Source organism: Elephas maximus, chromosome 3 (genome assembly GCF_024166365.1).
Source record: "Elephas maximus indicus isolate mEleMax1 chromosome 3, mEleMax1 primary haplotype, whole genome shotgun sequence".
Classification (NCBI taxonomy): domain Eukaryota; kingdom Metazoa; phylum Chordata; class Mammalia; order Proboscidea; family Elephantidae; genus Elephas; species Elephas maximus.
In genome coordinates this window covers 196224427-196236489 of record NC_064821.1, presented here as the reverse complement: position 1 = coordinate 196236489, position 12063 = coordinate 196224427, and the positions used below count along the sequence as shown (strand labels likewise).

The 12063-nt window shown below is 42.2% G+C and overlaps 1 protein-coding gene across 1 annotated transcript; it reads right to left on the bottom strand.

Moving 5' to 3' along the window:
* Window positions 1-4120: 4120 nt before the first annotated feature.
* On the bottom strand, window positions 4121-7450 carry LOC126073800 (T-cell surface glycoprotein CD1b-like). Its single transcript, XM_049880895.1, has 6 exons — window positions 7375-7450; window positions 6851-7114; window positions 5924-6202; window positions 5428-5706; window positions 4634-4727; window positions 4121-4426 (listed from the first exon to the last, which is right to left on the bottom strand). Exons 1-6 carry the CDS (start codon window positions 7433-7435, stop codon window positions 4405-4407), a joined length of 999 nt encoding a protein of 332 aa, XP_049736852.1. The 5' UTR covers window positions 7436-7450; the 3' UTR covers window positions 4121-4404.
* Window positions 7451-12063: the final 4613 nt, after the last annotated feature.

Here is a 12063-nt window from a genome sequence, read left to right as displayed (position 1 = left end):
AAAGGTTGGAAAGAAACAAATGGAAATTTCATACTTGGAGATACCATGAGTGTACATACAAATCCAAAATCATCTACAGATAAAATATCAAGCTTAATAAGTTAGTTTAACATGAATACTGGAAGAAGAGCCAAAGTATTTTTCTATATTTTGGCAAAAACACACAAACATACACACATGCACATATAATCTGACACAAAAATAGTTGCAAAGCCCTTATATTTTGAGGCTGAAGGTGTATTTCTGAAAGTCACTCATCCAGAGGTCATAGTTACAGTACGGGTAATTTCAGGTTTTACAAGGTAAGCTCACTTAGACGAAAAAGCATAAGCTCAAGAAACTAGCTGTGAGGAATGATGATTTTGGAGGGAGGAGAAAATAAGAGAAGGAGTAGAAGAAAGCTGTAAGAATGATATGAAAAAACTGGTGCAAGACATCAGAGATCACAGTAATATGAGAATTTTCAAGCAACTAAAAATTTAAACTCAATTAGTTTAAAAGAAAAAGTGAAAAGAATTGGGTTCACACAGCCAAAGTGCTCAGAGGTAGGTCAAGTTTCAGGTATAGTTTGATCTGGTTTCTGATCCTCCTATCCCATCTGCAGGGCAATGGTTTCTCATATATATGGCCTTTCTGGCCTTGGGTATATAATTTTGCCAAAAATGGTTGGGCCACAGCCTACCCTGTAATTGACCTATTTTATGTACCTTGCAGAGATTGAACAGTTCATTATACAAATTGCAAATAAGGTAGGTAAAACCCCTGCAGAGGTTGGTCAATTGTTATGCAAATTAAGTGACTGTAACCTACCAAGGGGATTGGTCAGCTCATGGTCCTGGTAGGAGGAGTAGATTTATAAAAGGGCTAATTCCGCAGAGGTTAAAGGGAACCTCACTACCATCAAGAAGAACCTAGAGAAGAGTGTTTCATTTGGACCTGGGGACCTGCTAGACACAGGAAAGAAAAAGCTGTAATGCTGAAGACAGTAAAGATGCATGAGATGGCCGCAGCAGTGGCACAAGCAGGAGGAAACAGGAGACCAGCACAAAGTGACTACAGTGGGTCACAGGCTTGCTGGCAGAGAGGGGTGACTCTGGGCACTTGTCAGTGGACCTAAAGAGGTATAACATTTCTCCAAACAGGGCAGAAACCAGGCCTATCAGAATCCAATAGCAGAAGGCCTGAGAGAGGGGCCTGCCTTCGAGCTAGGTCCAGAAGAAGCTGGGAGTTTTCTTGGTTGGGAGCTGTCCTGGTTGAAGAACTGTAGCCTGTCTCCTGAGCTGTATCCTGTTACTTCCAAGGTGATCCTGATCCTGAGTTGTAGCCCATTTCTCCCCTAATGAACCACATAACTGTGAGTAGGGTCTGTGAGTTCTGTGTGGCCATTGCAATGAATTATCAAACCCAGCAGAGAAGTAGTGAGTGCCGTGGGGAGAGAGAATGGCTGGTGTCAGAATTAGTAGAAATGTTGGAGAGTGGAGGTATGCCTGACCTCTGTCTCATTAAAAAAAAAAATCCTTTGCTTTCAAGTTGATTCCGACTCATAATGACCCTATAAGACAGAGTAGAACTGCTCCATAGGGTTTCCAAGAAGCAGCTGGTGGATTTGAACTGCCTTTTTTTTTCTTTTCTTTGTACTGTAGATGAAGGTTTACAGAACCAACTAGCCTCTTATTAAACAGTTAGTACACGTATTGTTTTGTGACATTGGTTAACAACCCCACAACATGTCAACACTCTCCCTTCTCGACCTTGGGTTTCCTATTACCAGTTTTCCTGTCCCCTCCTGCCTTCTAGTCCTTGCTCTAGGGCTGGTGTGCCCCTTTAGTCCCATTTTATGGGCTTGTCTAATCTTTGGCTGAAGGCTGAACCTCAAGGTGACTTCATTTCTGAGATAAAAGAGTGTCAGGCGCCATGCTCTCGGGGTTTCTCCAGTCTCTGACAGGCCAGTAAATCTGGTCCTTTTTTGTGAGTTAGAATTTTCTTCTACAATTTTCTCCAGCTCTGCCTGGGATCCTCTATTGTGATCTGTGTCAGAGCAGTCAGTGGTGGTAGCTGAGCACCATCTCGTTGTACTGGACTCTGTCTGGTGGAGGCCGCGGTAGTTGTGGTCCATTAGTCCTTTGGACTAATATTTCCCTTGTATCTTTAGTTTTCTTCATTCTCTCTTGCCCCTGAAGGGGTGAGACCAGTGGAGTATCCTAAATGGCCGCTCACAGGCTTTTAAGACCCCAGACTCTACTCACCTAAGTAGAATGTAGAACATTTTCCTTATTAACTATGTTACACCAATTGAGCTAGATGTTCCCCAAGACCACGGTCCCCACAGCTCTCAGCTCAGCAATTCAGTACCTCAGGGAACTTGGATGTGTCTATGGAGCTTCCATGACCTTGCCTTTTACAAGCTGTGCTGGCTGCCCCGGTATTATGTGCTGTTCTACCCTCCACCAAAGTTACCACTTATCTATTGTCTATTTAGTACTTTTCCATCCCCACCCTTCCCTTCCCTCATAACCATCAAAGATTGTTTCTTTTTGTGTGTAAACCTTTTCATGAATTTTTGTAGTAGTGGTCTTACACGATATTTGTCCTTTTGTGATTATTTCACTAAGCATGATGCCCTCCAGATTCATCCATGTTCTGAGATGCTTCCCAGATTCACCAGTGTTCTTTAGCATTGCATAGTAAGCCATTGTGTGTATGTACCCTGGTTTGTTTATCCATTCATCTGTTGACGGGCATCTAGGCTATTTCCACCTTTTTGCTATTGTGAACAACGCCGCGGTGAACATGAGTGTGCATACCTCTATCCTTGTGACAAATCTTATTTCTCTGGGATATATTCCTAGGAGTGGGATTACTGGATCATATGGTATTTCTATTTCTAGCTTTCTAATTAAGCACCACATTGTTTTCCAAAATGGGTGTATCACTTTGCATTCCCACCAGCATGATCTGCTGACCTTTTTGGCTAGCGGCCATTTCTTAACTACTGTGCCACCAGGGCTCCAGCTAGGAATCAAGATGAGGTAGTTGGATACATCCTAGAGAAGCAGCCAGTAATGCTAACAAAGAGGAGAGAAAGCCGTATTTTCCATCATTTCCTACTCTTTTCAAGTGTTTTGCCTTTTCTTCAGAAACCCTGATACACCATATTAAAATTTCCCAGGTTGGAGAATTGCTTCCCCTGACTTATCCAAAACTTATGTGTTCCCTATCCCCCCTTTGTAAGCCATCTACAAAAGTAAACTCAAATTCCCCCCAACACACCATCTTAATCAAAGTGAATCTGAATTTTTTTTTAATGAGGTTTTTTGGAAAGCTATGAAATACATGAAAAAAAAATGCATAAAAATAAAGTTGAATTGGACAGCATAGATCTCAAGGTCCCTGAGGACAAGAACAAACTTCTTGATTCTTTTTCTTGAACAGTTAACACCACTTGCAATTTACTCTTTACACACACTGTCTCTCACTCATTCTGACTGGAAAATGAGGAAAGGGAGTCCCAATATAGTGATTCTTTGTAGGTAGACTACAGTTGTGGTCAGGGCAAAGATTGTTTTCTCCAGAGGGCTCCAGTGCAGAAATAAGGAAATCAGGAAAGCATAGGGTTTTTTGACTAAGTGCGAAATATTTTAGTAAGAATAGGAAGATCTATAGTGTCAACTGATGAGGAAAAGAGAAGGAAGGAGGAGACTTAAAAAAAAAAAAAAAAGACCATTAACTTAGCAGTTATATCATCTTAGTTGATTTTTACAGAGTAAATACACATGTAGGTAAGAGAGCTTGCCAGGGATCCACATATGGAGAACATTGCCCTCAGGAACTTACAAAGTAGAAGGGGAAGAAAAACAAAAATAACTGCAATGCCATGGATACAGAGTAAAGTGGTTCTCTCCAGACCAGACAGGGTTGCTTCCACTGTGGCACTAGGGAAGGCTTCTTGGAGGAAGGATCATCTCGGTTGGGCCTTGAGGGTTACAAGGTCATCCAGAAACAGAAAAATTACATTTGAAAAGCTCAGCATCTCTGCAAATACAATTATTCCTGCACAATTATATTTAGCCTATTTTTTGACCAATGACACTTAAGCAGCAGAAGAAGAAAAAAATTTTTTAAACAAGAAGACAAAGAGATGTTAAGTTGTATATATCACATTTCATTTATTCTGATACGCAGTCTTTCTCACATTTTAACATCTGTAAAATTTGGGTGGATCTTACCGTCAATACTATCTTATAATAAATTCAGTTTTACAATTATTGTTCTCCTGTTATATAGATTATGATTCATCATACAAGCGGATGGAACTCTGATTTAATGAAATATGATAACACATTTTGACCCTGGCCGACATCTTGAGCTCTTTTTTTCTAATGGAAGAGGAGACGTGATGAGTGCTCACTGGATATTCTGATATGACCTGTTGAGTAAAAACACACACACACAAAAATAAGGAGATGGGAGTTCAGCAGAACTGTTGAACTATTTTGCTGAACTCCATTAAGGAGTTTGGAGTTCAGCACAAAGTAGAAAGGGTATGATGGGAAGACTAAGGTTAAATAGAAGTAAATAGATTTTAAAAATAGTGAGAAGGGTGGACAGAAAAATTAGATTAAAAAAAACTCACCAGCGCCTCTTAAACCATAATGCAAGCCCTATCAAAAGGATCAAGAAGGGCACTATTACTGCCAAACAGATCCAGCCATTGGAGATGGGGTGTCCTGGTAATTGAGAGAGGACACAGAGATGTCACTTCAAATCCCGTTCTGATTTTCCAGGCCTTTCTTCGCCCACCTGAGTGTCAGCAGCACCATCTACCTGCTTCCAATGTATGGTGACATTCCAACTCCCTCACTTATATCCATGACACCTCATATCTGTCCCTTTTCTCTCCTTCAGTCCCATCCTACCCAATATACAGGTCCTTCATTCTTACGTATTCTGTAGTTTGGATTACCTGTTTTATTCCAGTTGAAATTCCAAAAAAAAAAAAGCCAAATCTGCTGTCAATGAGTCAATTCTGACTCATTGTGATTTTATAGAGACCCTATAGGACACAGTAGAACTGCCCCATAGGATTTCCAAGGCTGTAATCTTTACAGGCACAGGCTGCCACATCTTTCTCCCATGGTGCAGATGGTGGGTTCAAACCACCAACCTTTCCCTTAGAAGCTTAACCACTGCTCCTTCTGTGCTCCTTCTGTTGGGATTAGGGCATGAAAAATCCATCAATCAGTCATTCTCCCTCTCTCTGTCTGTCTCCCTCCCTCCCTCTCTCTCTCGTCTCTCTCTGTGTATTTGTGTGTCCCTTTTCCTCTGAACTATCAAGCCCCAGCCACCCTTTGCCCAGCCCATCCCTTTATGTTTGAGGAACAGGTCCTTCCATCTTTGGTGGGCACCAGTTCTTTCTCACTTTCTCACCCCAGTAGAGGATGATGTCCTGGCCACCTAGACTGCTGTGCTTCACTCGGCAAGACAGGCCAGGCACCTCCCCAGCTGCCACATCCAGGGTGACTCGGAGATACCATGTCCCATCAGCATTGGGCAGGACATCACCTCGCTGAGTGCCGTGCTGCTCCTGCTCCCCCTGCATCCACATCATCCACACAGATTTTGGGTAAAATCCTGAAACATGGCACACCAGCAGCAGACGGCCAGGACCAGGAGAGGGGCCGCTGGACAGCCAGGCCTCAGGTTTCTCTGGGGCAGGGAGAGTATTCAGATTAGGACTCCAGTCCAGAGCATAGAGACTTGGACCCCTATAAGTTTGGACAGTGAACCCCTTCTACTCCTCTGGGAACTAAAACTAAATATATTATTCATTAGGCCCCTTTCCCTCTGGGTATCTTCCTATGCTTAAGTTTAAGGACATTGGTGGAAGTGCATAGAAAAGTCTTGGGGACAAAGTGGAACTAACCTTGCCTCTGCAGATCTGCCTTCCCTGCACTGAGAACACTCAAGAGAAATCGAGGGCAGGATTCTAAGAGGAGCTTCTCCAGAGTATCATAGATCCCTTGGTACTGGCTGAGTAGTGCACAGAACCTCTCTGCTCTGCTGCCACCCTCTGGGGCAGGTACACATGAGTAATTCTTGACGCTCAGGAAATCCAGTCCTCCTAAAGCTCCCCTCAGGAAGCTTACAGTGATCTCCCCAGAACGCAGCTCACAGCCTGCTATGCCCTGGATCTCAAAAGGGTCTGGGTAGAGGGGAAACACAGAAAAACTTATTAAACAGTAAACAAAAAAGTAAGAAATTGGAAATGACCAAGTATTTTCGGTGAGTAGAAAGTTCTGGAATATGAAATGATGAACCCAAAACCAATTAGAGCATTTAGAGAGTTTCAGAGGGTAGAGCACTGGTAGGGGTGTACATCTAATGAATGAGGAGGGGTTATAAAGACATATGGTTTGTAACAGGTCAGAGAGGGAGAGTAGGATTCCAGGATTCCAAGGTGAATGGGGAGATGATATTGAGAGGTGGGCTGGGAAGGAGACGCTTGAGGAGATGGATTGGAGGAGGAGGTCACCCTTTAGGTCACTCAGGCACAGGGTAGGAAAAATGAGCATTTCTTGCTTTATGTCTGAGAGAGGATCAAGTGTCACAGAAGACAAACCAATGAATGGTTACAAAAAGTGAGATTCCATAAATCAGAGAGGAGGACAGGAGGCCATGAGACTCTTGAATAGTTTGTGGAAGTGTGGACTCAGAGCAGGAAACTACTCTAATAAAGTGTATTCATGTAATTGGATATAATAGGGAGGAGAGAATGATCAGAAGGAGTAGCAGCTCAAACCAAGAGAGAGAAAAAAAGTCAATGAGAATCCCCCTAAGTCAGGGAACTCACATTCCATCTGGAAATCACTGGCTCGGGCCTGTACTTCCCGAGTAAATCCAATGAGGTAGACTCGAAATATCTCCTGCAGCTCTGTTACTTCCTCATCGCTGAAGTTACCCTTGGACCAGGGCTTCAGGAAAATAGCCATACCGGAGTCACTATCCCAGCCATGAATCTGCATATCATCCAACCAGCCTGAGCCTCGATTTTGTGCCCAGGTGCTGTTGGCAAAGGACGAGATCTGGATGAGGTAGAAGGTTGGTCCCTGGGAACCTGTGGGTGATGGAAGGCTAAAAATAATGAGCAGAAAGGGAGAAGAAGGAGGGAATGAGAGAGAATGGAAATGGAAACAGGCAAAAGAGAATGAACCCGGAATTTGAAGAACACAGGGGCCTGAGACATTTGCCTACATCAAAGTCTTAGGCTCCAGTCTCAACCTCCAGGATGGTCTCCAAATGCACTAGGGCCACTGCAGCATGCTTTTACCCAGACCCTCTCACACCCTTGCTGAGAGCTGTCAGAATTACTCTTACCGTCCTCATTATCACCACCTGGAAAGAGAACTACCAGCAGCAGAACTGGCAGAAGCAGCATTTCACTGGAAACAGAATTTCTGACTCAGTCTAGGTGTTTGATCTCCAATTTCAGCAAACCTGAATTCCTGTCTTCCAACTGACGATCTCTCCCTCAGAGAATTTATATCAGAGAAAAGTTGTGCTTCCCAAAGCACTGGTCCTCCCACTCAGCTTTTCATTTCCCCTCCAGCCCTCACTTCTTTCTGCTTTCTCTACCTTTCTGGCTTCCAACTGTTGTCCTGGTCACCAGCCTCCTTACTACCCAGGAAAATTCCCCATATGATTCTGAAAAGGTCACTTCACCTGCCCAAGCCTGTATTTTCACATCTGTAAAATAATTGCCCAGCTTCGACTGGCTTTAATCTACAATCGGTTTATCCACTCAACTCTGCCTTCCCCCACTGCCCTCTTCGCTCTGGAACTCTACCATTACCCTTCCCAGTGTTCTCAGTGTCTCCTCTTCCTTATCTCACCCCTTTGACTGGTCTCCCTAATACGGCATTCTCATTTCTGTCTTTACACTGATGCATTTCTGAAATGTTGAGTTCTACTTTATCAAACTATTCTAGAATTTCTCATTTAACAATTTAATGCCAGCCAATTTACCAGTATCCTTTTTGGGGGGGAAGAAACAGCTGCTATCATGCAGACAAGTGGGCCGGACAGTTGAAAATATGAAGAACAATGTCTCTGCTATATGGCTTTACTTTATTTACCCACCAAACAGAATATAGAGCAATTAACAGTGCAATCACTTAACTCAAGTAGTTTTTAGTTCAGCAAAATAAACAGATGCTAAAATCACCCATTACAATACAATCAGATGAAGGTATGGTTTTTGTTTGCTTTATCTTTGTAAGGCTGAGCAATTCAGTGGTTGGGTAGATTCTTTTCACTATATATCCATTTTGATATATCCTCAACACATAGACCATTGCTTGGCAAGTAGATAATGCACAATAAACATTTGAGTAAGGAGAGAATGAAGAAAGAAAGAGAGTGAAAACGAAAGACTCAAGGGAGTAATTAGTTCAAAGGACTAATTGTAATTAATTAGTATTAATTAATTAATTAGTTAATTAGTAATTAAAAGTAATTCGTTCAAATGGACCACATGAACCACAGACTACATGACCCTGAGACCAGAAGAACTAGATGGTGCCTGGCCACCACTACCGACTGCTCTGACTGGGATCACAACAGAGGGTCCTGGACAGAGCAGGAGAAAAATTGTAGAACAAAAAATCAAATTCATAAAAAAGAGTCAGACTTACTGGTCTGACAGAGACTGGAAGAACCCCCAAGACTATGTCCCTAAGACCATTTGAACTGGCACTGAAGCCATTCCCGAAGACCGCCCTTCAGCCAAACCATAGACAGGCCCATAAAATAAATAACACCCGAGAGGAACATGTTCCTTAGAACAATCAAAAGGGCTACATTTGCCCAAAAGCAAAGATGAGAAATCAGGAAAGGGTACAGAATCAGGATGAAACGTAACAAAGAAACTAGGATAGAAATGAGGAGAGTGCTGACATATTGTGGGGAATGAAAACAATGTTGTGAAATACTTATGTACATACTATTGAATGGGAAAATAATTTACTCTGTAAACTTCCACCTAATGCACAATAAAAAAAATTTTTTTTAAAAGAAAGAGAATAACGGAAGGAGGAGGGATAGAAGGGAGAAATAAAATAATTCAGCCCAGCTTTCAGGCTATAACTAATATATGAAGGAGATTTGTAATTTAGAACTTTTTGAAAACATCAGAGAGTATTACCTGGTAGGAAAAGAGAATCATATACATCTATTTATATTAATAAGCATAAAGAAATACATCTGAAAAGGATACATAGAGGGTTCTTATATAAACTCCTTATGCCTACTTATAATGAAACTAGGGAGACCTTGGCTCATATGAGTAAATGCTACTAGAATATTGTATTTTTAAACAAATAACATGCCCATTGTGTTTTTATTTTTGCTAACCATGCAACTCCCTTGTGCATTATTTTCCTAGGCACACTATGCGTGCTGTATGTGTAAGCGCGTTATTTACATGGGTGCATTATCAGCAAAAAAATTGGTACCTTGTCCTTATCTGCACTAGATCCTGTCTTCTTCCAGATTCTCTTTGTATATTCCTGTCTCAAGCCAATCTCTGCTAGACAAGCCCTCATTCTATTTTCAGACCACTTATGTATAGAAAACTTCCATTAGCTTTTATGTATTTGATCCAAGTGTCATTTATGTAAAAGTTTTGTAATTGTCTTGTTCCCTGTTTGATAGTTGCAAGCTGATTAAAGAGGAATGAAAGAGGAATGCATTGCATTGGATTAGACTGGATTGGATTGGATTGGATTGGGTTGGGTTGGGTTGGGTTGGGTTGGGTTGGGTTGGGTTGGGTTGGGTTGGGTTGGGTTGGGTTAGATTGGATTGGACTGGACTGGACTGGACTGGATTGCATTACATTGCATTGCGTTGGGTTGCATTGCTTTCAGTTGCTTTGCGTTGCTTTGCATTGGATTGGATTGGATTGGACTGGACTGGACTGGACTGGACTGGACTGGACTGGACTGGACTGGACTGGACTGGACTGGATTGGATTGGATTGGATTGGATTGGATTGGATTGGATTGGATTGGATTGGATTGGATTGGATTGGATTGGGTGGCGTGGGGTGGGGTTGGGTTGGGTGGGGTTGGGTTGGGTTGGGTTGGATTGCATTGGATTGGGTTGGGTTGGCTTGGGTTGGCTTGGGTTGGGTTGGGTTGGGTTGGACTGGACTGGATTGGGCTGTGTTGGACTGGATTGGGCTGAGTTGGACTGGGTTGGGCTGGGTTGGACTGGGTTGGGCTGGGTTGGATTGGGTTGGATTGGACTGCCCTGGAGAGATACGGGGTTATTTAAGGGACATTTTCCCCAGAGATCAGTAGATTCTCCCTCATGCCAAGAGCCAAATTGCGGAAGAGGTTCATTTCACCACTGAGAAAAGAGGTGAGAACTCTAAGGAACAGATATAAAACCCAAGGTTTTTTGCAAAAAAATTCATTGATTTCTACTTATTATAATGCTAAGGAACAGTAAATATTCCCCGTGCTGGTTTACCAGTCCTCTATTGGTAAGTCTGAGCAGAGATTAAAGGACTGTGCATGAGTTAGCATAAATTCTAGGGCCTTACTGACTAATCCCAATACAATCACTATGGGGCTGCTATGAGACCTTCAAAATGAAGCCCAGAAAGAGTTGTTAAGTGACATATATACCTACAGCAATAATCATAGCAACATAACAAGTTTTTATATTTCAGTCAATGTTTTCAGTATCTACAGAAATGAAAGCCAAGTCTAAATTGTTTCTGGTCACTTACTCATAGAGTAGTTCAGACATGTGATAAAATCACTCCTCTTTTTGCCAGAAAGCACGAGGAGATGGGGAAGTTGCTGTTGGCTGCTGGTCAGGCAGCCAAGAGAGTTTGAGCTTGAGTTTGTGGCTTTCAAAGTTATTAACATCTTGCTAATGGAAACTAAGGGATTATTGGGGCTTAGTGGGTGAAACCGTAGGCAAGAAAAAGATTGTGTAAGAGGCTGCAACATGTTCTTGTTCTTCATTTTGCTAAAGCATCACCTCAATACATCCTTGGTCTCATAATGAAAGTTGCTCCCAAATTAACAATAGCTTATTTACTAACAGAGCCAGGTCCCTAGGTAGTGTGAGTGGCTTGTAAGAGGCTGCAAACATAAAGATTGGCAGTTTGAACCCACCCAGTAGAACCGAGGAAGAAAGGACTGGTGATCTGCTTCCAAAAAGATTATAGCCAAGAAAACCCTGTGGAGAAGTTCTACTCTGTAACACAGGAATAGGAATAGACTCGATGGTAATGGGTTTTTTACTAATAGAGGGCAACGGTCACGGTGGATATATCATTTCCAAATTCCATGGTGTGTCTGCAAGTGACTGAGAGAAAGACAGAGAGAGAGAGGGAAGGAGAGATGATATTCACCTGCCTGAATGCCCAACATTTAAAATGTCTTCTGTACTATATAGCACTACAGCCCCAAACCCAGAATCAAATATGATAAATGCTGAAGATTATAATCAAAGCCAAATTATCTTACATTACAACTTTTTTAGGGGAAAAAACAGCATTTGCCACTGGTACCACAACCTTCTTTTCAGGAGGTCTTGACCTTTGGAATGCTGAGTAACAAATAAACACGGAACAAGCAGGACTGTCAAACATAATATTTTAAATGGAGAAGTTTACATAAGCCACAGAACCCTGTTCTCCTTTTTCAAAAATACAGAGAAGGACATTTGGACTTAGAAAATCCTAGGACACACTTGGCTTCTTTGAGGAATTATGAACAATGTGACACTGACTTGTAGCACTGACTATTGCTGTGGAGAGGACTGATACCTCCCTGGGCTTTTCCCTTAGAAGCAACTTAATATTTTTGCATTGACACTCCAAAGATCTTTCTTTATATTTTAAGCCCAATTAGTCTAATGGTATAAGTATTGAGGAAACCCTGGTGGCATAGTGGTAAAGTGCTACAGCTGCTAACCGAAGGGTCTGCAATTCGAATCCACCAGGCACTCCTTGGAAACTCTATGGGGCAGTTCTACTCTGTCCCGTAGGTT

Coding starts and splice junctions, on each gene's coding strand:
- LOC126073800 (XM_049880895.1), bottom strand. CDS start 7,435: ATGCTGCTTCTGCCAGTTCTGCTGCTGGTAGTTCTCTTTCCAGGTGGT. Junction 7,115..7,374: donor AGGTGGTGATAATGAGGACG/GTAAGAGTAATT, acceptor CATCACCCACAG/GTTCCCAGGGACCAACCTTC. Junction 4,427..4,633: donor TTATGGTTTAAGAGGCGCTG/GTGAGTTTTTTT, acceptor TTTACTCAACAG/GTCATATCAGAATATCCAGT.